Genomic DNA, 26343 nt, shown 5'->3' with positions numbered 1-26343 from the left:
GAGACAATCTTCATTGTGATAAAGCATGATTTGTTGGTGTGTTGAGATGAGGTGAATGGGAATATGAGCTTGTCCAGCATCCCAAGAGCCCTGTGTTCAGTTTTTGTAAAACAGGCAGTGATAGAACGGTGAATTGAAGTCTTGATTCTTCAGCAGTATTGATGCATCACATGCGTATAAATGTAAATAACTGGATATTCAAATGCAAGAGGATAGTAACTGTTAAACAAGTAAATAGAGGCAAAAGTTTAATCCTGAATTTGAAAACCAACACATGTTATTTCCAGCATTTGGGAATACTAACAGCTAGTTAAACAGCACGTGTGGTTCATTGTGTGCTGTATCAGTTTTACACAGTCAAACAGGGAGGCAGTCTGTAGTCTTCTTTCTTCTTAAATGTTCTGATGACCTTACTATTATCTTGATTTCAACTGTCAGGCTTCCAGTGGAATGTTATTCTTGTTGCAGCCATGTGAGCCTGCAGTTAGCGGATATATTCTCTGTGCAAACCTCATTTAGACATGCAGTTTCCTTTTGTCATTTTTAAACCAAGTAAATGTGAATATTTGAAACATTCATGACACTTTGTCTAATCCTTGTAACGCAGACACTTTGATTTTTTTGCTAAGGATGTCTTGTCAGAACAGAAACATGAAGTTAATAAGAGTATACATGTGAAAGTATGTTTAGTTGTTCTTCATGTTCACACTGAACTAGAAATACTTATTTTTAAAAACAAGCTACTATAAGGTGAAGGTATTGCCCAAACACCACTCAGAGGAATCTGAAATGTAAATCACTGGCCTCATCTGCTGCACAAAAGTCCATCTCTAATTAACTTTGTTGAGCTTTGATGGAAGGCCTCCTTGAGAAGAAATAAGAAAGAGGAAAGTGTATATTGACTGGTGTCTTTTGCCTTCTAGACTGCCTACAGTTTTGGGCCCTCTTCAGATTACTCCAGGTGATGTTTACACAGAGCTAAAAAATCTTGTCAAAACTTTCCGGTGAGTATTGGTCTTTATTTGGAGATTCTTTTTGCTTGATTAATTAAACATGCTGTTGAATGTTTGTGATTTAGACACTGAGAGGGCCCCATTTCAGATTTGCCCTTTCCTAGCTGTGTGTTCATGTAGTTAATGTCACGTTCCCTGTGGACTTACAAGTCAAGCCTTTCCCTGCTCCTGACAGTGGCTAGGTCACCAGGAGTATTTGTAGGTTTCTAAAAACTAGGCCAGTGGTCTCTGGAGGATGGTGGTGAGTCTTTTAAAAGTTCTGCTACCTCGTCACCTCCTATTAAGTGTGAGTTTCTGAGATCTGTCACTTTCTTTTGCTCTGGCTACCTACAGCTGGGCTAAATGGTTTTACTGTAATTCGTAATTGTTACCACTAACTTCTAGAGCCAGGAATAAGGTCCGGTTTGGCCTGTCCCCTTCCTGATCTCAAGGGGAAGTAGATCTAGTGGACACTTTAATACCACAGCTGAAGTTTCTGGTTCAGTCAGAAGCAGTGAAGGCAGTATTTGGGAACACTGGTATAAAGAGGGAGGGAAAACAGCATGGTGGTAACTTCTCTGAGCAATTCTAGGTTTTGTTTAGGACATAGATCTCATAACTTGGACCTAGATTACATCCTGCATCTTGAAGTATTGTCAGGAAGAGGAGAAACAACAGTTGCTAACCCTATGTACATTGTCACTCTTGAAAATTTCCCCCTAAATCCCCAAGAGGTTTGCATGTAAGTTATCCAAAACTCATTCACGTGGTTTTTGTTTTGGTGCATAGAAACCCATCTCTACCTGATTCCTTATGATTTATCTGACATCTGGTAGGACACCACTAAAACACGTATCTAAATGTGCAATTCCTTGCTATGGAAGATATTATTTTCCTTTCTGGTGGCTCTCTGCATGATCCCTAAAAGACTTGTTAGTGTTTGAATTTGACTCTGTAGTTGAAGTCTTTTAAGATGTGATTAACATTTTATTTTACCAACAGCATTGAAATCAGGAAAGATATTTTGGGTTATATTAGAGCAGCGTGTATATACTGTGTGTATATAAATATGTATCACTACTATTTGAATAGGATCTTGGTAACTTCAAATAGTTTAGTTGCTCTGCTGTCTAAATGCTTAACAGTCACTTTAGCTTATGGATTGAAACTGGAAAAACTGCATTTGGTCTCTCTCAGTCTACTTTTTTATGATTTAGTATGTAGCAATTCCTGGAGGTTCTCAAAACCAGAACCTCTATATTAAATCATTTTTGCTATGCAAAGACAATGTGGCCTGAATATGATGTTTTAAAAGTGGCTTATAGCAAAAGAGCCTCAGAGCCAAAATGGACTTTAAAAAACTTAAATATATTTATATACATTTGTGGATTTACAGCATTGAATGAGATCTAGGTAAATTGGGCTTTGACCCTAATTCCTGGCTCATGTACCAATAATTTATTTTATTTTAAAAGTCTTCCCTGATTTATTTCTGATCCCCAAGATACCACTTTGTGAGTTGAAGTCTTTTCTGTTAGGAAGTAAGTTGAAGGTAATGGTAGCAAGTTCTTGGGGCTCTCTTACGGTGAAGATTCCATATAAATTGAATGGTAATTCAGCATTTTGGGAAGGGAACAGTTCAATCAACTGTGGGCACTACACAAGAATTTGTAGTGCCTTTATACATCTCTCTCTCAAAACAAATGGAGCTTTATAGTCACTGATAGTAAAGCAAAACAAAAATACAGGAAATAGGAAAATAACAAAAGCCTTTGGGCTCTTTCTCCTTCTTGCATTTCTGATATGGAAGGGTCTGACAAACAAGCTGGCTCATGGATATTAAGATGAAGGCATAGGTTTGAATCTTTAGTTCTGTAGATAGGTTTAAATTTACCTAGTGTGAGTAGTCTCTCTGATTTTTAGGTTGAATGCTTTGGCAGGGGGCCTGGGATAAATGTTAAACAGGGTTTATGTTTGCAGGGCATAGAAACTTAAATGCTGCTTTCTTCATTAATGTGGGTAAAATGCTTAATGGCTGCGAAGGGAGTACTGATGAATGCTATTGCTCTTCTGCGCTTTTTTACTGGAGATATTTCAGGCTGAAGAACTTGCCAAAGAGGGCAGGAGATAAAACACATGGCTGTAGTAGAGCTTAGCTGAAGAAGGGTAAAAGAGCAGGTGGTGAACTAAGCAACAACGATTTTCAGCTCCATTGGTTTTTAAAGGAACGCTTGCAGGTCAGCCTCCTTTGGGTAGCATTTTATTCAATCACTACTTCTGGGAAACGCACTAGAGGCATCTCAAGAGACATTTTAGAATGGTTAGAGCTCTTCCCAACCAAAGTCCCTCAGTGCCTGTAAGCTTTTGTTACGAAAACTGAGATGTCAGATAATTCTCCTGAGTGAGTAAGGGCTCTTTGTTAAAAGATCACAAGAAAATCATCTATTTATGTAGAAATTATTGTTATGTGTGGTTGTTGATTTTGAAACATAATATTTCATATTGAAAACAGTGTCATCTGTGTCTTATGATTGCAAGTCTTTTTAGTTCCTTTTCTGGAGCTTATCACTGACATTGAACTCTTATCAATGAATATGATAGCTCTTTCTTAAAGATGTTCAAGAATTTTTGTTAAAGATTTGTCTTACCTTGTTTCCAAGACAATCTGTTAGCTTTTAAATGTGCATCATGAATGTATGTTATCTAGTATACGCACTGATTAATAGGTTTTTAACTATTAATTGTGTTGAGTGGAGTTTTAGGTTCTGGGTTTCCAGTCCTTTTCTAATGACCTTTTCTCAGGTAAATGGCCCTCTCTTAAAGGGAGCATGAAGTTATAATAGTAGCACATTTTTGTTGGCTGTTACCAAACTAAATGATACTACAGTATGTAAATAAGGGGGTAGAGAAGCTGGGGTTTATGGTTAAGCTGGTCTAGTTGAAGCCTAAAGAAAAACAACATATGTTTTAGTATTTGCCTTTCCTGACCTGGGTTAAATAATTTTGTTCATCTTAGTGCAAGTTGTGGAAAAATTCTAGGTAGCTGAGGTTCCAAAGTCACAGCTTTATGTCCTAATCGCATGGAGACAGCTTGCTGCCTTGCAGAACAGGCAAACAGCCAAACTAACAGGTCACATTCTTGAACTGAAGTTAAATATGCTTACACCTGGGGATCTGGCTGCCTGAACAAAAAGGCTGCTTCATTTACAAAGATGCTGATGACTTCACTTTGCAACAAACATCAACTGTAAAATGAAAGAAAGAAATTTCCACCTGGGACATGTGTTTTTCACTGAGCATAAGAACACAGACATGCTGGGCAAAACTGAAAGAGGGCAAGCATGGATGGGTTATCAGCACACGTACATTAAGCACCAGTAACTCATTGGTGCTAGCTATTAGTCAAATTCATAGCAACTTGTTAATCATAGATTCATAGATGGCAAGTATATTCTGTTGTGAGGATAAACTTTTAGAAAAGGAAATAACACTCAAGACTATAATTTATAAATAGGTATAGAGAAAAATACACTTTTAAAATATTATTTTATGTTAACCAGTTACATTTTCTTGCATCTTGTTCATACTACCTGATGGTACTACTGTTCAGTGGTAACTATTTAGCATAATAATCCTGGTGTCTTATCTCATATTCCCCATTGGACAGTGTTCCTGTTATCCTGTTATTATTTCCTAGCAATCCCAGGAAATGTAATTCTGCTGAGGAAAGGGTGGTGAGCTCCTGCATTGCTGAGTTTCTTTCTCATTATTTCAAGTTTCTTGTGGTCTCTGTCCACATTCTTGCACAAGGCACTTAGGGATGTGCTTAAATCTGCTGCCACAGCAGGCACTGTTTACAAATCAGGTCATTCTTTGCTAATGGAGTTCTGCTAGCAGAACTGGCATCTGACAGCAGTTAAGTAGGAAGACAACTAAAGGAAAAGAATTAGAACCGATTGTGTATGCTCTTTTTCTGACATTTTTTGGCTGGACAGGGTGCTGGGCCATCTAATCTAGATCAGTTCCAGATTGGACAGAGCCTTGAGCAACATGGTTTTGTGTGAGGCATCCCTGCCTATGACAGGAGGATTGAAACTAGATGATAAGGTCCTTTCCAACCCAAACCATTCTATAATACTGTGGTTTGCTAAGAAAGGTTGGACCAAATGATCCTGGAGGTCCCTTCCAACCTGGCATTCTATGATTCTATTTTGGGTTTACTTTTTCTATTTGCTGGTTACTTTAACTTTGGGCACCTCTGTATTCCTATAATTACTGATACTCTTCTGTTTCAGAGTTCACTTTGCAGACTGGGCACTAGTCAGTTATTGGAAGGTCATTTGGGATGAATTTTTTTTATGCATTTTATGAGGGTGAACCACAACACCCACAAACTAGCAATTAAGAGATCCACACAGCTATGGGATTATCCAGCTTCTGTGGTTTACCTGTCCTGCCCTACAGAGGCCAAGAAAGTAGAGATGCTGTTTTGAAGGGTTGCATATTGTTTCCTTTCTTTGAGTACGTGAGGGAGAATTTAGCCAAACTCTTTAACAGAAAACATTTCACTGCAATACTTCAGTCATGTACACAAAGTTTTGTACAGTTTTAACATTTCCACATTGTATGTTTATGAGAGAAATCTAGTGACCTCTCCTTCATGGATTGTTCTGAAGTAACCATTTTTCCTGGAGGCAAGACAAAGAACTAATGAACCGTTTTTCCAGAGGACTTGCACTTCCATGTTTTCTGAAAGCTTTGCTCTTCAGAGGCCTTGGTGTTGACACACAGCTTGTTTTTGAAAGTGACTGCCCTTCCACTGCTCCTTTTTATTTCAGGCTTCACACCTGTAGGTTGCTAGCTTTAGTCTGATCAGCCTGAAATGTGCACAAGTGTTTTAGGGCAGGTGTTGTACTGAAAGGTTACTCCTTCTGGAAGCCTATCTGTTCATCCAGCCCAGTGACAGTAATACATCAGCAGATCCATACTGCCATATCCTGATGGTTATCTGTGTCTTTTGACTACCTCCTTCATAAACAGCATATTGATGGCAGTAACTAGTGTTCAGACCTTGCCAATCAATACTAACATTGAATAAGAGTTAATTGACACAAATAGCTGCACCTCTCAGGTTGTGTACAAGGATGACACCTTCCTGTCCTCTAATCAATAATAACTCCTTGTAGAGCACTGAAATAAAGCTGCTTTCTCTATTTGACAGAGTTCTCCCAGATGACTCAGAGCTGTCTTTTCCATTGTGTCTTACCATAGCAGAATAACTGGAATGTTACGTTTGAATTGCCTGTCAAGATGATTCCATCAGGCATTTCTTGGTAGTGTTTATCACTGTCATCAGTACTGAGTCGAAATATTCAGCCTTTGTTTTGTCTCTTGTTCCATAGCTCGAAATGGTACAGTTTACCAGGTGGAAGCTTTGTTACCAGCTAATGCCATTAGGCTATTTCAGACAGTAATTGGTAAACATGAATCTTGTCACATCAAACTAGAGCCAAAAGATTCAGCAAATACAGGTTATTTTTGTTATCTTTGACAATTTCTGTACATGAAGTACAAAACAGGTCTTTTCATTATTCAACAGAACTCAAGCTCTTGAGATGCTGCTTGAGTAATCATTGCTTCAAAGCCTTATTTTGGTTGGAAAACTTGGAGAGTTGAGAGGAAAACTACTGTAATACCACTTTGATCATTCCTATCTTTAGACTTGATGATCTTAAAGTCTTTTCCAACCTAAATGATTCTATGATTCTGTCCTTAACAAAAATTAGTTTTGTTAATTTTTAATATTACAAAATGGGGAAATGCAGAATGATCCTATCAAGCTTCTTAATCATGAATGCATTTTTAATGACCATTTTAAATATAATTGGGGGGAATTTATTAACAGAATGTGAATTTCAGCAATGGGAAGTACAAATGCTTTTCTTTTCCCACTTTTTAACACCTTTTTGGTAACTAGATACTTGCCCAAAGAAATGAAAAATGTAAAAAAAAAAAACTTGGATGTGAATTTGTTGCCATGTTTTTAACTTTTAAGCAGCCTTCCACATTCACCAGTGCCTGTAGGTGTGTTATCGATGACAGGGCAGCTTCACTCGTGATCTGAATTTACACAAGGCTGTATAGAAGAGAAGCCTAGAGCAAGAAGGAAGTAAACACAGGGAGGCACTTGCCCCTCGATACTTCTGTTGGATGGTGCCATGTGTCTGAACAAAATGAATGCAGCTGCCCTTTTTGAGTGCCCACATAGCCATAGCTTCACTTTTAGCTGTGACTGCCATGGAATTGCTTGTCTTGAGCACTGCAAGTCATGCCTAAATTCAGCGATAGCAACTCACACATGAATTGTTTTAAGTCACATTAACATTTGACTTAAAGATCTGTTTTACTACAAAGTTCAGCCAAATGGGTCAGCAGGTATAAAACGCAGCAGTGATTTTGTTGAGCACCCATGTGGTTCTTTATTCAAACCTACTTTTCTTGCTCTTATATCTGCACTGGCTCCCATTCTGTAGTTGTAATTCTGGTTTTCCATTTTTAAATCAAGTATCATCAGAGGATTTTCTCCAGTATCATACAAAATCCATATTAGCTTGTACAGCAAATCTGGATCTGGAGCCAACAGGGGAAGCTAAGGGTGTAAGAAGGCTCATATTTTCATAAGCACATGTGCAGGGCCTGATAACTTCCCAGTGGGTATGAGTGAGAGGGGAGTCCTCACAGCAGCCAGGACTATTTGTGAGCTAATTTAAAGAATTAGCTTCTGTTCAGTTTTCCCCATCCCTCTTTTATATCAAAAAAAGAGACATATTGGGGATTCTGCAGTTCCTCTGTTACAGGATAAGGTGAGAGAGAGAGAGAGAAGCTTGAAAGTTGTGAATTGCTCATCTACAGCTGTAAATGGTACATCATAACTAGGTGTATTAAGTCTTTTAATGGTAGACTTAAATCAAAATTCAGCAGTTACAATTCTGCTTATTTTCACTTTGAAATGTTCTGATATTTTTTATTTTCTTATTATTTTTCAGGTTAACAAACAGAAACATTATTCACAAAATGCCTGAATGGACTCTAATTGCTATTGTTTTGTTATCTGTGTAAGTACCATTTAATGTCAAACATTCTCATATGTAGCTGCTTTAGGCTATCAAGACAAGATGTAAGTTTCAGATAAAAGGAGGGAAACTTTCCTTTAAGTGGGGAATCAACAGAAATGTTTTTTCATGTAAATGAACTGTATTTTCTCTTGACAAACTAGGTTTGTCCCACTTGCAACAGCACCTTAACACTGAACAAACTTAGTGTCATGTTAAAAAACAGTTAAGCTTTAGTGGTTTTTAAAGAGGTTCTGGTGGGGTGAAGGAGTGTTCTTCACTCTCCCATTTGCTGCTGACAGATATTCTTCTCTGTTACAGTAGGACAAACTGACATGTATTATTTGGATTGTATTGTATTACTTGGAGTTGGCATAACTGTTACGCTTTTAGTTTCTCATTTTACTTAATTTCTTAAAAGATTTTACTTTCACAAATTAAAGGCAAATTATTTCCATAATATGGAAATACTATTTCCATTTTTGCTTCTGCGTATGTTTGTTTGAATATTTTAGCAAACTTAGAGAGGAAAGTTTGTTGTTTGTTTTTTTTAACAACTCCCAAATATCTGAAAGGAATATGGGGACCCAGTGTTTTATTTCTGTAAGGATTAGCTTTATTGCTTAAGATTATGATACTACAGTGCCTATAGTCCTCCTTAGCTTTATTCTGTTACTGTAGAAATAAATTCTTTCCAAGGGTTTTCCTAACAGGAAGTCTGATTTTATTATAGTGTCTTTCAGTCAATGTCTATATAGAGATATGATATATAAAAGCTATAGTTATATGCATTAAGTAACTTCCTTAATTTATATTTTCCAAATTCATTCACTTTTCTGAAGTTAAAGATATAAACTGGTATAAACCAGACAGTTTTCTCACAAATCCATTTTAAACATTTAACATGAGTTCACCTTTTAAGCAATCACTGGTGGTTTCACACAGTGTCAGGCCCTGGCTTTCAGTAGGGTTAAACCATCAAGCAATCTTTGTATGTCTTTCAGCTTGAATTACAAGATTGCAAAAATCTTTATTCAGAGGCTGGTTATTACCACACTGCTGCTGCTGCTTTTGGGCTTTGTGGGTCACTGGAGCCTGTAGGACAGAGACATACTCTACAGACATTCACAGGTCAAGAAGAGTTGTGGGCCAACCTCATAGCATCCCCAGTACTGCACTTACTTTCCTTGATATTACTTCAGTCTGACACATTGTTCTGGCTTTACTGTCCCAAGGAAGACTATACCAGCAGGCATTAGAGCAGGCTTCAGCGAGCCTTACATCTGTGTCACCCAGCCGGATACCGCTCAAATGATTCATTAAATCAGAACACAGAAAGTAACTTTACTTGAATGCCTTGGCATGAATTTTTTATCAACTATAAGAACAAATCTTTTGTCATTTTTACCATATATTCTTATGGTTGAATTGGTAATTTGTGAAACAGATCTTATGAATTTTTCAAGTAGTCTCTGTACAGTTAAGGAAATGGTGACTCTTTTGGTCAGAAGTTGAAATATCTTGCTGGTGTCTCTGCAAATGATGAGCTCTAAATGTTTACATACCTAATGACTGCTTTACAATTGCTTTAAAATGTTCTACAAGTAGCAGGCGGTCATGGTTCTCGGCTTACACTGATTACTCTCAAGGGCCCAACCCTAAACAAGTGGATTGTATTTGATCCTAAAATAGAGTAGATTTTGTTGTCGTTCTAGTGAAATCATCAATAAAACTCCTGTTGACTTCAGCTTTTGTAAGGTCCGGGAAAGCTCATGAACTTGAGATTTTGAACAACTCTCAGCCACTTCTTAAGAAAGGATGTGCAAGAATGTAGGTGGGGTAAGAGTGAGTGTTAAGATTGCTCTAAGAAGATGATGAGTATTGCATCATTTCTGGAAAGATTAAAACAGAGCATGTAACTACTTGGGAATTCTAATCAAACTTGAATATTTAGTGGAAGTTAGAAGTGTGCAGGGAAAGGCTACTGAGGATCTGGGCAACCCTTTGCAGACAGGTCCTCAGACTGTGGCCCTTATCTCCTGTAGTCTGCCAACAAACCTGTCATATCTTACTAATGTTGTTCATAAAAAGAATTATATTCTGTTAAAGTTTTCTCTGGCTTCCCCTTAGCTATACTGAGAGTGTGTGCACTATGCTGCTTATTTCCTTATGGGTAATTTCATGTAAATTTTGAGGTGCTGGAGTGTGTTCAGAGAAGGGCAACAAAGCTGGTGAAGGGTCTGGAGCACAAGTCTGAAGAGGAATGGCTGAGGGAAGTAGGGATATTTAGCCTGGAGGAGAGGCTGCTAAAGGAGACCTTATTGGACCGCCTGAAAGGAGGTTGGCTGAGAAGACTGGTACCCAGATTGCTACAAGTAACAAGCTGTAGGACAGGAGGAAACCGCATCTGTTTGCACTGGGGAGGTTTAGATCAGATCTTGGGAAAAATTCCTTAACTAAGACTATTGAGCAGTGAACAGGCTGCCCAGGCAAGTGATGGAGTCACCATTCCTGGAGGGATTTAAAAGATGTGTAGGTGTAGCACTTAGGGATATGGTTTATTGGTGGCCTTGACAGTGCTAGATTAACAGTGGGACTCAAAGGTCCTTTTTAACCTAAATGATTCTGTGACTCTTTACTGCCTGTTGCAGCACGTGTAAAGTTGTTTAAATGGCAGAATTGTATGGGGCCTGAGTTGGAGATGGCTCTTTACTAGCTTCTGTTACTGAAAGAGGAGAACATTTTCAGAATGTGTATTCATAGGCCTTGACCTCATCTGAGACACAGGATGAACATTTTACTGCTAACACTAAACAGTGAAGTAACGTAAGTAACACCCTGGAAGAGGGTAACACTTCCAGGAGGATGAAAGAGCTTATTACTGGTACCAGAGGTATAAGAACAGAGACTACCAAAGGCAGAGCAAGAATGGGATTTCAGGGTGTACCTCCAAAGAAACTGAAGACCTCAACTGTTTTTTTTGTTTGTATGGAAGGGGCAGCATTGTTTTGTTTAAAGTAGCAACTGTTGGGCTTCGCTTGCACCCCATTTTGTGAATTGATATTGTGGCTCGCCACTTCCTCCTTGTACATGGCATCTGCTAAGCACTCAGTGTACTTCACAGTGCACTTTGAGTGCCCTCACCCTTTTTTGTGGTATGTTACTGGACAGAATAACCATTATCATTACTGCTGTATTGAATTCAAGTGTCATCACTGTTGAATATTTTGTATCACATTATGATTATGCTGTCTTCCTTTCATGGGAGTGTGCATATTAATTCTTTGTAGGATACAGCATGTTGAATAGTCATAACACCTAATTTTGGTGCTTAAGTTAGACCTAAGCTTCCTCTATAGTCTGCTGGTCCTCAGGAAGCTATTAAAAGTAGTTACATGCCCTTGAGTTTACTGACTCAAGAAAGCAGGGCTCCTAATTCTTTGCTTTGAAATAAAGTGCTTGAAACTAGACAGTGGGACTGTCTTTCTCAAAGTAGAAAGCGTTGGAGATCACAACAGTGGAGCATTCCCTGTTCCTAGTGAACAGCTGGATTTATTCAATCAAGTTATCATGTAAAATATGAACAGCTAGTCTCAGCCTTTATTGAAAATCTAGCCTGAGGCACTCCTGGCTTTATAACCAGCATATCCAGCAATGCTTCCTACAGTCACTTTGACAGCCAGAGAATTACGTTCAAATAATTGCATTCATGCTCATCGTGGAGTGGGTGCCTCTTTAAAATTACCTGTAGGTGAAATGTCTTTATTTATTTGTCATTTGAAATAACGTTGACAGTGGTAGCTTTCTATGTCTTCCTGCTGCAGTGTGTAGGATTTTTTTGTTACAGTAATAGCTGCTGTATAATGCACTGTAAACTAGAATACAGAAGTTGCATCTTTTCCCCCCCGATAAATAGATACAAATACAGAGGTTCAAGAAAGCAGTGGAAGATTGGTTGCTATATAAGCAAGGGCACTTGCTGTTTTCAGTGTATACCCCTGGTACAGTCTAATGGAAAGCTTTCAAGATATTTTCAGGAAATGTCTGCTTTCATCTTACTTATCTGGGCTGGCTGGTTCCAGTGAACTGTAGTCAGCTGCATCTACCCAGCCAATGCAAGAGGTTCCCCCCGCTAAAAGCTTTGAAGCATTTCAAAATGTTCTGGGATTAGTTTATAAGCATTCGGCTGCAGTATTTAAACAAACTCAAAATGACCATGATCACTAAACAAAAGCCATCATTATATGTGTGCAACCACTTTAGATAAATGTGTCATGCGGAGATGGACTCTAGAGGTTTACTCTCTTGGAGATAACAGTTCAGGAACTGGAGAATCTTGGGTTCAAGAATGCATTTTTACCTCTTTGCACACAAGAGCACATCTATTGCTTCAGCACTAACATGTCTAAATTAGTTTAAGAGGAGTTCAGATGTTTGGGATATTGCTGCTGTGTTCTGATCTGAAAATGTCTGAATGTATGAAATGCGCAAATCCAATGTACAAATAACATACTGGATCTTAATCAGACTTGCAGAGTGACTCCTATAGAAACCACATACAAGTCAGCTGGATGATCTTTTATATAGCAAGTTTGGTGATACAAGATTGGGTCCAGGTTTTAGCTGAGAAAAATCATTTATTGTTAAGCTAGAAATATAGCAATTGCCCATTTTGAAACGGAGTTTACAGGACTAAAAAAAAATCTTTGTTTTATAAGTGTTTGAATGGTCGTAGTATTGTCCCTGTTTGTAGAGTTATATTATAGTGTGAAATAGCAAAAAGGCAACTTTTGTCTTAACACATTAAAGAATTTAGAAGTATATTATTCCATTTTTCTGTCTTAATTTTAGGTTGTCATTTGGTGAGTGTGAACTCAAATGGGTTTTCTGTTAAGCAGTTTTTACGTATCAGCGCTTTCTAAACACACTCAAATCTGCATATATGGTGTGTTGTGGAGATCAGTATTACTTTACTTCCTCCTAGCATGTTCCATGTACTACTTAGAAAACATATATACAACAGTATTCTGAAGGATTTGCCATGTTGCTAATTGGAATTAATTGCTGGTAACTTTAATTACGTATCTTCGTCATTCACAAGGGAGAAAGTAGAAGAAGAAACCTTAGCGGTTTCAAAGAAGGTGTTTCTCCTTGCACAAAAAGAAACACAACTGTGGTTTTTTGAGTGTTGCTGTAGTGCTGTTATGCAGGGAAGTGACACTGTGGATTTCACTGCAGCATATGCAGCTGCAGGTTTTTCCAGTCTCGTATTTCTCGTGGATCTGCACGTTCTGCATGTTCCCAGCAGTGTATGTGGGCATTCAGACTGAAGTTGTACAGAGCTGGTGTGCAAAGGGATCACTAGTTATAAACTGTCCTTCATGGTGGTGGTGTTCTGACTAATTTTTGTTAGAATCTACAAATACATTTGTGTGTACATAATGTTGAATCTTCTGCTTTAGTCACCCTTGTGAACTTTGTATTCCAAATGCGCTTGTGAGTTAAGATTCTGGTAGCAGGGAAAGTACTTTCCTCTGCCACTTGATTTTAGCCTTTTGTGTGAGTAAACAAGAGATTTTTGTTGCAACTTCTGTTTCAGCCCTCAGAAGGATAGCATGCTAGGTTTCAGAAGACTGCTTTATCACATTGACTCTGGGAGAAGCTAACTCAGGCAATGAAGTTCTCTTCCAGTTGAACTCTGTGCCACAGTTATGATCAAGCAGATAGAAGAATTGCCCAGCCCTATGGGATAACTGGTTTAAACTTATGGTTCTTGACAAGGTGTATCTTTAGAAGATTTCTTTGGTAATGTCTGAGTTTTCCTCCTTCCATAGTTGCTGCTTATACCTTTGCTCATTGGAAGTCATGTCATAGCACAGAGTAAGTTGTACAGTTACACAGTAATACAGAAAGCTGAAAGTAAGATGTGAGTAATCCACACTCTTAACAGCTGCACTAAATGTACTTTTAAACTAAATGTATTTTACCTTCATCCACTGAGCAAACTGAACTGTTCATTTTGCAACTGAATCCTGAAGCTGTAGCCCTATGAAAATATACTCACTTCCTTATTAATAATTAATCTTAATACATTCAATGCAAACATTTTTTTATCATGAAGCATTACCCACCTGTTAAAAGAAAAACACGACTTTGACACACACTTGCATCTTTCATTTTCAGAGTTCTAACTTAGTAAACTTTCTAAAGAACAGCCTACATTAATGCAGGTATGACACATACACAGTGTTTTTTTACTTACAGGAAACTTCATTTTAAGATGAAAATCAGTGTTGATTTGGCTTGTTATTTCTGGTACACATCATTGGAAAGGTTGTTATGGCTTCCTAGCATGCGATCCCCAGGTATTTTGTACCAACAGAATTTTTAGCATGAGTTCTGGATTAATTTGGTTGGTTCTATGCAGAGTCAGAATGGCACCTCTACTAGATTAAGTGGTGTGTCCTGTTCTTCTTTAGCACTGAAACGAATTGTGCCAAAGTAGAAATATTGTATTCCTTAACTTTTCTGGAACCACTACAACAGGAAAACTGTGACTGTAGAAAACCCCTGAAAGAGCAGTTATCTTGTGAAGACCTAATCATTCCTCTCTTTAAGGTTTCCGTTGCAAAGAAAGTTTGTTCTACTACTTGTTAGTTTGTTACTTCTTGAGATATGAAACATTTTGGCACCCTGTGGTCTGGTGTAGTCTGGAAATTAAGTTCTGAGCCTGATGTGGAATGTTACCAGTGAATACAATGTACAGTAGTCCGTGAAATGTGTTCCTTTCTTGTTTATGAAAACAGAAGATACAGCCTTTTTGGGGGAAGGGAAGGAGGAAAGAAATCCATGTCGCTGACAAGATGATGTATAAAGCGCATCTCTTGGCAATGGGCTATGATGAAGCTCTCAGAATTTACTGACCATCCAAGCTGGTGGATTTAGCATCAGGATGCAGATGGCTCTTTTGGTACAAAGTGTATGATTAAAGTAAATATTTGGGATAAGATGGCAGCCACTGGTTAATCAGAATGTTGTATAAATAAGCGTAAAGTAACTATACATGAAATTTTGCATGGCATAATACAAAGAAATTGGAACAGTTATTTCCATAACAACAAACTATGTTCTTTTCCCATTCCTTCTGTAAAGTAAAAGTGTGTTTTAGTTGGCTGTCATTAAACATAGCTAACAAGTGTGTGGTAAGGTATGTGTGTATAATTCATACTGTTAGGTGCAAAACCAGCATCAGTGGAAAAGCCATATGGATGCTTGATTATTTAGAGGCTTGGTATCTTTGTACCTTTCCTTTCATTTTGATGTACACCATACTTAGAGCTGTATATATCCCTCTCTCCCACCCTCTATCCATCTCTCTGTCTGAACAGTTGAAGATAACAGTGAATAGCTGTAACACATTCTTTATAAAGCTCGATATTTGTGAGATGAGGTATCCAGGTTTTTTTTTGAAGGATAAAAAATAGCTTAGATTCATGTGGCTCTTCATGTTCAGTTCAGACCTCATCAGGTATTCTGCTTTTCTAGGTATACTTTCACAAATCAGTGCTAATAGTGTTCTGTTATAGGGAGAGTGACATGGAGATTAAGGGTAAGACAGTGATTTACTCAAGATCAGCAAGTCAATAATAGATCTGGAAATTAAGCAATTAAACAGGAAAAGGAGTTGGGGGAGTTGTTTTGGGTTTTTTTTTTTGGGGGGAGGGAGTGTTTTCTGTTTGGTTGGGTTTGAATTCTACTGGGAGGTGAATGTCTGGGAAAACGTGCTTACAAATCTTTAACTTTGGGGGATTTTTAAGACCCTCATTTTGTCAGGTGCACTGCCACTGGTTTTCCAAACTGGCAAAGGCAAGTAGAAAAATACCGTGATCCTTATGTGTAACTTCTGAAGAAAAAAACCCTGTGGACAGAGTGGAAGCAAGCCTATTCCTAGCATGTCTCTTTACTCAGCTGCATTATCCCAGGTGCTTGGTCTGTGAATTGGACTGAAAGGGAGATAATCAAGTTACAATGGTGTTAGAAAGTTGTGAAACTAAACTATGATCAATTTTATGATCATCGTTTCCATAGTAACTGAGTACAGGTGAGTACGTTTTATGAAGTCAAGTATTGACAATTTACTTACCCAAGCACGTTGCTCTGTAGCTAGTTTAGCTATAAGACAATATATTTTGTTTAATCTTGATTATTTTTTTTTCTTCCATATCACTGAGATAATGAATTGACAGGAATAGATGACCAGTGTATGGCAGCAATCAGGTCCTGCAGTTGCAAAAATGGATGTATATGAAAGAATCTTTAGTTCATTAAATGTACAAGGCTTGTATATAAAGGCATCTTTTAGGTATTAAATTGTCCCATGATATGTGCACAGTAATTTATACAACAGTGTGCATTTTACAAAGTCCTTAGAAGGTTCAGGCTCTCAAAAGCTTATAACTAAGCATTTTGTAATCTTTAAATTAAGAGACTTACACCCATGCTTAATTTTGTGTAGGTAAGTAACCCAAAGACTTCAATGGCATAGATTCCAGTATTTGAGAGGTGTCCCAGGAAAACTTTGTGGAAGATAAAATGTAAGGAATAGAAGACGACTTAAAAGGATGAAAGGATCGTTTTAAAAATAAATTTTAAATTTATTAAATAAATGTAAATTTAATAAATTTTAAATCTTGACTAAGTTGAAAAAGAGGGGAAAAATGGGAACAAATGGTAGGACTGAGAAGTACCTTTGATCTGTCAGCTGGTTAGCAGGAAACAGACTTCAAATACATGCAGCTCTTTAAACAAGGCCTGTCCTTGAAATGTGTACCTAAGGAACTTAGATTTGTTAGAAACAAACAGCTGATAGTGATTTCTTCTGAGTTTCTGTTGTGAATTTCTTTTTGCCTTGGCATTATGTAGATTTCATAGTGAACTCAACCAAAACCTTTTGAACAAATCCCTGTATGAATATTGGTGCTTTAAATCCACACACTATGATAGAAGTTCTCATGCTTCACATCTGTGAACTGATGTTGTAGTAATAACTTGGGATATGGTAACATAGAGGTCGGTACCATACTTTATTCTGCAGTCATATCTGTCAATACAAAATAGGTTTTTGTAATTGTGTAATAGGAATCACAGTCTCTGATCCTGCTAAACTTTGTCTGAAGAGTACCCTGCATAAGAAATATAGATGTTGTTGAGCTGGTTTTGGTGCTTGCTTCAGTCATCTTGTCTGGCTAGAGGTTTTTCTAATCCACTGTTAAATCTGGAAACTCTGATTTGCACAAGATTGCCCAAGCAATTGGTTTTTGCCAGGCCTATCTGGTATTTGTGTTGGTGGCAGTCTTGGTAGTCATTTTAACATAAAGGTTTGCAAACGGAGTTCCCAAATACCACTAGAACAGGAGACCAATAGAACCATTCCGTATTATTACTATAGCTTTAAAGGAGTCGTGGGTCCCTGAATTTTTGTCATTCACATTGTAATATCAGAGTATTTCCAGAATGCTCTTTCTTATTAGACACACTATGCCTGGGCTAAAAACAATGAGCCCCAAGTACTGAATGAAGCCAACTGCTTAGTGTTACAGGATCAGCATAATGCTAGCAAATGCAGTTTATGTTCTAACACATGTTGGCTTCAGGCATACAGTGTAGAGAACTGACACAAACAGCACTAAATGGCTGTACTAAATTACACTAAATCATTATGTCATTTGATGAAATGTCCCACCATAGTTTCCCTGAACATATCTCGCACTTACTTTGGGTGTTCCTTTGCATTAGACTTTGCCTTTGTCTGTAAAATTAATTCCTGGCCTTATGACGTAAATGGAATTCTTTCTATACATGTTTTACTTGTCCTTCATAGAAAGTCAAATGCCATCTGTCTTACAGCAGTCAGTATTTTGAGGGCAGTCTGAATTTACTTGAATTTTTTTCCTCTTCTCGTTTTTTCTGTCTCTCGTTGTATCAGTGCAATATTATTACATTAATATTATTTGTTGCAGGATCTTTGAAGTCACGCAGCTGGCTGTTATAAATAACAGCTGGCAGCTGCTGGAGAGATCCTTAACTCTTTGGGCAGAGGGAGAAAGTGGCATAAACAGTCTACCCTGCTATTCATGCACATAGTGTGTTCGTTAGGTGGAAAAAAAAAAAGTACAAAGATCCAGAATATTTGCATTTCATTAAATCGTTCAAAATAAACAATTTCTGTACCTCATCAGGTAGCTAGATGCCTGTTGCCTCAACATGGATCCCCTGCAGAGTACAGTTAAAACACTGGAGTGCCTTTCCAAAACTTTCCTTTTGCAGCTTGATGGACAAACAAGACATGAACTCTCGGATGGTATGTTAGAGTAGAACCACTAAAGTGTTTTACAGCTGCTTATTCAGCCTTCAAAGCCTGTGTGAGGAGAGCACGATACAACATGAGGGGGCTCTGCTGAGCGGTCCCAAGGGCCTGACCTTAAGTCCCCAGCCACTGTCTTAGAAAGCAGTGTTGGTTGGGCTGGTGTTGTCTGAATTACCAGTTGCCTATTTGGACACAACTGATTGCAGGGGGAAGAAAGAAAAGAGGAAAGGAAGGAATCTAATCCATTGCCTCTTTTTTAGTTGTTAGTAAGCACTTGTTATCATGTGTTTAGATAAACCCTTGTTCCTGTAGGTATGCTTTCCTTTTACTGGTAGTTGTAACCACCTGGGCTGCACCACAAGTGAGTTTTGGCCTCAGTAAAAGGGAATGGAAGTTGATTTGTGTCTGGACATCAACTATACGAAAAGTGTGTGAAAGGTGAACTTAAAAAAAACTCTATATTTTGTGTAAGTATATACATAAACATGTATGTATCAAAGAGAACATTCTTCTTGAACAGATTTGTAGAAGCTGCATAAGAAAATGAAGGTCTTGGAAATGGGAAACAAAGTTAACTTGGGAATGAAGCGTGAGTTTTGCCATATACTCGGATTCTGTAGGAATCCAGTTGTTGACTTTGAATCAGTGTTTGTAGCATTGATTGAAATGTAGTGGACAAAAATTTTAAACTATGAATAATTTAGTTCCTATTGCCATCAGAGGATTGAAGTGTCTGTGCTGGATTCTGTGGACAAGTCAGTACACAATAATGAAAAGGAAGTTAAATAATAAATAAAACATAAGTGGCACTTTAGCTTCAAAATTCTTGTCTTTATGATGAGAATTGGTTCTTCAGGCTATGTTTAAAACTAGACCAGAAGTAGCTTTTTTTTTCCTAAGAAAATTGCCTATTTATTTCAGTCAGTTGTTACCATTCAACACTGTGGGCTTTAGAGTTATTTTATCTTTCATTAAGAAAATGGAATATAGGAAAAAACTTAGGAAGAGTAAAAAAAAACTGACACTGAATACTGACTTCCCTCTTTGACCAACAGGATGCTGTGTAGAACATACAGAATCACAATGATGCTTTGAATTACTCTCTCAAAATGTCTGAGTGCCTTTCAGTGGGGGGTTCATGAAGTGGATAAATAGGGTATTGGTCAAAGAGCCCCAGATTAGAGGTTGCTTTCATTTCAGAGTTGCAGATGACACTGATTCTAATTCTTTTTTTTTCTGGCACTAGTATAATTTGATTTAAAAGAAGACTTAATTCCAGAGATAAATTTAAATTCTTGTGCATCTTGGTTGTGAGATGCTTCCAGTTCAAGATTGTCTGTCAAATATTAATGCGTTCTAATGGAAAATACCCACTCTAGAGACAGTCTTTTGCTTTTAAGGTTTGGTGGTTTTAAATGTTGAGCTTTTTAACTCATGCTCAAACTAGAGTTATAAGAAGCAAGTGGGGAGATAAGCAAAACTGAGCATAACAGCTAAATTATAGAAGCTGAGGCTGTAATGGTTGCTAATTTCTGAATGCAGGTTAAACCAGTGTGATATGTGTAACCATTTAATTATAACAAAAGTTATCATTTTTTAAGCTCCCTAGTGTTGCATCTTTAACTTACAACTACAGTCACACTGTGCTTCAGATCAGCTTTCTGGCTGATATAAACTCTTGCCTGATAGAAGCATTATGCTTTCAGGGCTGTGGAAATCTCTGCTGTGATTTAAGGTTCCTTACTAACAAAATTGCTGTCCCTAGACAAGTGTACTGCATGCAGTGATATACTGGTGAGGGACTCAATTAATTAAGTAAGCAGTCTATGTGTTATGTAGAACATACAGAATCACAGTGATGCTTTGACTTACTCTGTCAAAATGTCTGAGTGCCTTTCAGTGGGGGGTTTATGAAGTGAATACATGCAGCAAGTGTTTCAGTTCACCCCATCAACTGAAGCCCTATTATTAAGTGATTGATACATTGGCCACACTCCAGTTGTATGTGGAGGCAGATGGCCTATGGGCTGCAGTGCACATTATTTCAATGAGTTTTATTGCTGATCTGTAACACTTGTTGTATTGACTCAGTCTAGCCATTTGTCTAATTGTTTAATCAGTTGTGTCGGAGACTTCCTTCACAGGAACATAATTAAAATGGAATCTAAGACTGTATTCTGTAAAGTAGTTTTACAAACTACTATATTAGAAGAATGGTGTTTGCAGTTAGTAACATACTTATTGCACATAAATCTGTAACAAAATCAAAACACCTCAGTCCTTGTGAGTTTCAATCCTTTACATCTTGTAGAAGCTATCAGAGATGATTTCCTTCATGATTTCAACTCAGAATGGTTTGTACAGAGCTGGTAAGACAAATATGTTAATCATTCTTGTAGCAGTTGATATTTAGGTAGTTCTGTCCCAAATGTTTACGAAAAATACATGTGGAAGATGGAAAGCTGGAAATCTTGTGGGTTTAAGGCTTTGTAACTTAATTCTTCTAAGGGCCAATTAATTATTTATAAAGATGAGCAGTCCTACTTTTATGAGTTTGTTCTTCCAAATCTGGAATTGACCAAGTGTGAGTTTTGAATGGAAAATTGACAATTTCCAAGATCTGTGAGCCACATGATGGTAGTATCCCCTACTTTTGAGTTAAAGATTTTGACTTCAATAAGCTTCTTTGCTTTCAGTGCCATTTAATCAAACACAAAGAACACTGCATCACTAACTGGTCATTGCCAAATCTCATCAGTACACTTCAATGTAAAGTTTCATTAAATATTCCTCTTCTGTGTCTGAATATTGGCAATACCCTGGAAGACTTTTAGTGCAAAGGGGTTTTCTATTCAGATCAGGTTCTGTTTAATGCTTTGTTGGAGTTGACAGGTAATGCTCAAGATCCTTTTGTGCTGGTAGAAGAAGTTTCAGCCATCCTAGTTTTGATGATGTTAAAAAAACCAACACTTAAGTGCTTAAAAAAAACAAAAGAGAGAAACTGAGAGAATTAAAAAAAAAAAACAAAACACCATTTTTATGTTGTGATGATTACATTAAGTATTACTCGTGGCACTCAAATGCCTATAATAACTGGCAAAAACACCCTATTTTCCAAAGCTTTCTATGGAAGGACAGGTGGTGCTTGCCCATTCTGTCATTCTGCTATTTAATGCCATTCTCACTCAATTCCAAGCATGGCAGACAAGGTAAGGGAGTGGCAAGTTACCTTTTCCTAGAAGGAGCTTATTTTTGTTGCTATTTTTTACATTTAATATATGGCTTTTATTCATGAATATACCAAGTGCTTTGCGTGATATTCGGTAAGTTTATACGCGCTCAAATTCTCCATGCTTTGTGTCATTTTAAGTGACCACCTCTGGGGGAACAGAAAGGTTCCAGCTCTTAGGTGGTTTTGTTCTTACTGCTTTTCAGGCATCTGTTTCAGAGAGCTGTAACTGGCTGATATCACGGTGCTGGCTTTGAAATTTAAATTTTTTTTCAAAGAGGATTACAGACTTCATCTTACACAGAATCAGAAAGGATTTCCTGAGGTCCAATATCTAAGAATAGTGCTGTACAATTAGTTTGGGGGTTTTGTTGAGCTTCTTTAAAACGATATTATAATTTTTGGATAGGAAATGCCAATTAGTACTTTCAACTACATAAAAATACTAGTTCATGCAAAGCACTGAAACAGTGTGAACATTGTGTGATAGACAGATGTCATTTAATAGCTTGATGGTCACATGAATTTCACTTTTTTTTCCTTGAACATGTAGAATAACCAGCAAATCAAAATTTTATCTATCAGATTGAGTTTGGTATTTTTAACACTTCTTAAACTGATGTAAGTGGGTGTGCAGGAAACTGGCACTGTTTTGTGAAGTCTGATCTATACTGTACTACTATTCCATGAACTGAGCATGTTTCATTTTAATGGGTATATAACTTTGGACAGTGACATTTAGGTCTATGTGCTTTTGTGGTTGGTTTAAAACCATTTAATCCTTTAGATTCTTATTTTTATTTTACTTTAATGTGAAACAAACTTTTGTGAATGATGTTGTAATATGAAAAAGAAGGAAGAGAAGCAGAATTGATCTTTCTCTCTTAATTGTTGCAGTAGCCAGCTATTAATTACTGTTGTGGTCCAAAGTATTGTATTTCTGTTTATATTCTACATCTTTTGAAGGTGCTGCTGAGTTTCAAGGCCTTTCCATGATCCTTGAACTGAAATCCTGTATATAATTTAATTTAATCAGCTATGATAGTTTCTTCAGAGATAGGGTCATTGCACCTTTAGGGCTCGAAGATACTGATTCCAAATGTTGTTCTGTTTTACTTGCATACCATTATGGTTTAATTTTGTTTCTATGCAAGGATGAGAGCACAGCTCTTAATGTGTTGTCATGCAGTAGTTATACCTCAAATAGTCATTGGACCAGTGTTACTTAGAGCACAGAATTCAACTGCTCTCTGCAAACCAGCAACTTGTGTTTGTTCTTTTGCAGACAAAAAATTCTGTTCCAACCGCCAGATAAAAGTAGAAGAATACTCAGTTTCTCAATATTTAATGCTTGGCTGTTTCTCTGACAATAGCAATACCTTTTTCTTAGTATGGGCTATAGTAGCTACTCTTTACAAGGAGTGTCTTCAAACAGTCAGAGAGTTAGGACATGTTTGTAATTCATGAAACCATGTCCTACCACTGACTGCAGTTCCAGAAAAGGAAAACACAAATAGAGTGCTTAGCATGAGAGTATAAAGATTTAAGTTTTAGAATATTACTTAAAACTGTACAAGTTTGCTGCTGTTTTTGAAAAAATAACATCCTTACTCATGTCTTGTTAAACTCAAGGCAAGAGTAAGAAAATTCAGCTAAAAATGTATTTAAATCTCCAACATTGCCAAGAGTGTTCAGCAGTGTTAATACTGCCTGGTACCAGCACTTAGGAGGTCAGGACTGCCCCTGCCACCAGTCTTGTTTCATGTATAACCTACTTAATCCTGAGGAGGGTGAACTGAAGATTGGTAATACTGCATCTCCAGGTCTTTCTCTCACTATCCTTGTCTCCAGGCTAACACCCTGATGTGGTCACTCTGATCCCCTGTCAGCACTTTCTCTGCTCCCCTGCTGGTAAAATCCACTGCTGGTAAAACAGTGCAAAACTCAACCTCCAGACTGTCACCCTGGGCAGCAGCACTCTGCTTTACCCATTTCACTAGGGTAAAGAAACAGCTCAGTCGTGTCTGTCATCAAATACATTACAAATCCTTGTGGCCTCAGTCCAAGAATCACAAATCCAACTGTGAATACTTCCCTTTTGTGGGAGGGTTTATATAGCAAGGTTTGCACACAAGTCTATTTATTTCTATGCTGTGTCCTTTTCTGAGCGTCTGCCAAAGTCCTTGTCCCCAGGTGTCAGTGTTTGATAGTTAAAACATTTAGATAAGTGTACTTGCTGAAAGGGAATCCAAAAAGAAATAGAAAATAATTTAATTCAGTAAGCCTATTTTTTGTAGATTTATTTTTGTATTAAAAGACTATTTACTATGTTTTCCAATAGTTTACAAACAAAAGACCTTACTATTTTTGCTTAGAAGACATATATGCAGCTTTCTAGAAGTGCAGATGGTCTTACTACCAATTACTGCAGGGAGGTTGATCTCAGTTGTTGCTTATAGGTTTTCTGAGCTGAGAATTTTTTAAGCAGCTGTTGACTACCTTAAGTTTCTTATTAAATGCACATAATTTTGTTAATGTATTCTAAAATAATTCCTTCCTCTATAGTGTCAGTTTTTATTTTACACTACTTAAATTTGGCACTATTTATTTAAATACAGTATTCCAGATGAAGTAACTGGTGCTAGGAGATAAGTTCTTGTTAAGTGATCTTGTCAGTAACGTTTCATGTTGAAGCATAAGCTTTAATACTTGATTTTGGTCATTAAAAAGGTTTGGGTTTTTTTAAATCATTTGTGCTTGGGAAGTAGATTCAAGTATTACTACCTTTGCAATAGAATTATGAGAAAAACAGAGGACTTCAGGATAAAAGTAGATTTGAATAAAATTAAAGCACAAATGAAAACCAGCAGCTGATCTTCTCACCTCATCTCCATACAGGTATTATGAGCAACATGGTGTTGTACGTGTCTCTGTAGCAGGGGGGTGAAACTATATGACCTTCAAGGTCCCCTCCAGCTCCAACCATTCTATTATTATATACATAGATCTGCATGGCAATAGCTCCTTCTAAACTGAGGAATGCATTTTAGCAGCGCACTATATGTGTTTGGTGTTGGATGTGCACTAATACCCTATTTATTTCTATTGTCTGTTCTCACATATATACACTTTATTCTCCTTCCAGCTTCCATTCATTTAAGCTTTAAAAACAGTGGAAATTTGATGAACTTCATCTACACAGCAGTTCAGAAAATCAGGCCCAAATGGAAGACTGCAGGCACTTTGAGACTTTTAAGCACCTAATTTCGCTACCAAAGTAGAAAATAATTTCACTATAGCAAATCTTTGCTATAGTATCAGCTTTAAAATTGATACTTAATATCCCATAGAAAAACTTCCAAGGTTTAAATTAATGTTGTTCTAGTTTTGTCTGTCTTTCTTAAAGCCTGTTTTTTAAATAGTTCACTGTGTAAGAAGTATAATTCAAAATGCTTTAGAACAGACTGTCAAAACTAAGAAATCAGATTGCTCTGATTACTCACTCAAATTGCTCCTTGGTTTGAGAATTTAATTGATGTCTCATGAACCCATGTACATTAAATAAAATTAGTAATACTCTAAAATGTCTCTCTGAGAGGCTTCTATGTGTTTAGAGAAATCTGATCTTCAAGCAAAATGCATTTGCTGTTTTGACATACAATGTGTGTTATGGCATTTAGAACAGAGGGAGAATCATCCAAATAAGTGGCCCTCTTGAATGTCTTCATGGAGTTTGACAGTGTGTGACTTACCAGTTAAGTACAACTTCTGTCAAGGAGTTAAAATATTCATCTTGAATTTATATTTGAGTGTATTTATATGTATATATGTATTTGTATTTAAAATAGTCCTATTGGTTACTCTAAGAATTTTATAGTTCTCATCTTATATAAAGAGCTATAAAACTTTTACAGTAGGAATGTTTAGGAGCTTTGTGGTAAAGAAGAAAATCATAGAATCATAGAATAGTTAGGGTTGGAAAGGACCGTAAGATCAAAAAATGACTGATAACCTTTTTGCATGTAATTATATAACATTTTGCCCTTTCTTCTGAATTTAGTTTGTCTACATTATAGACCAGTGTACACCTGTATAATACATACAATCTTACATACTGTAATGGATCAAGTATGACATAAGTGCCTTTCTTCAATACAGGTATTCAAACTCAGAAGCTTTGCTTTCTTACATCTGACACTTAAAAGTCACTTTTCTGTAGCATATATATATTTAATTTTTACTTTTTTTGCCAGATTGTCACAAACTACTCCACTTTTCAAGAGTACCGAGATGAGCCCAGTGCACACCCGGTTCCTGACTACATTGCTGGAGGAACTGCATTTCACAAAGGAAGATCTGGAAAGTTTAACAAGAATATTTCTCAAGGACTGCCTGCTTCAATGGTCAGTCAATTGCAAGTTATTTTGCATGGTATAAAACTAAGCCACTTAGCAACAAGTTTGATTTTCAGCATTTTGTGAGTGTGCATGCTGCCTACAGATCATATCAGCCAGAGTAGAACATGTGTAAAGTACATATTAAAGACATACGTATGATATTAAAATGAGTGTTATCATCTTGTCATTTACAGTAAAGGCCAGCTGCTTACATACCACTTCAATCTTTTGATAATAGTTTATATAT

General features: G+C 37.2%; 2 protein-coding genes across 4 annotated transcripts in view; one reads left to right on the top strand and one right to left on the bottom strand.

The window, feature by feature from the left end:
* The window catches only part of GFI1 (growth factor independent 1 transcriptional repressor), a 108002-nt gene that overhangs the window by 42561 nt on the left and 39098 nt on the right, over positions 1-26343 (bottom strand). The window lies entirely within an intron of this gene.
* RPAP2 (RNA polymerase II associated protein 2) overlaps positions 1-26343 on the top strand; it is a 37444-nt gene that overhangs the window by 10604 nt on the left and 497 nt on the right. The window contains exons 10-12 of one of the 3 annotated variants that reach the window (XM_061379327.1): positions 924-1004; positions 8039-8107; positions 25953-26102. In XM_061379327.1, coding sequence (XP_061235311.1) covers positions 924-1004; positions 8039-8107; positions 25953-26102 — 300 coding nt within the window. Of the gene's footprint in view, positions 1-923; positions 1005-8038; positions 8108-9142; positions 9852-25952; positions 26269-26343 lie in introns of those variants that run through there. The other 2 variants (XM_061379324.1, XM_061379325.1) reach the window with 2 other exon arrangements.

This window comes from Neopsephotus bourkii, unplaced genomic scaffold (genome assembly GCF_033783945.1).
Source record: "Neopsephotus bourkii isolate Nb327-2 ecotype Australia unplaced genomic scaffold, CSIRO-AGI_Nbou_v1 NB_1768, whole genome shotgun sequence".
Lineage (NCBI taxonomy): Eukaryota > Metazoa > Chordata > Aves > Psittaciformes > Psittacidae > Neopsephotus > Neopsephotus bourkii.
Note: the sequence above shows the minus strand (reverse complement) of the source record. Positions and strands in the feature narration are given on the sequence as shown.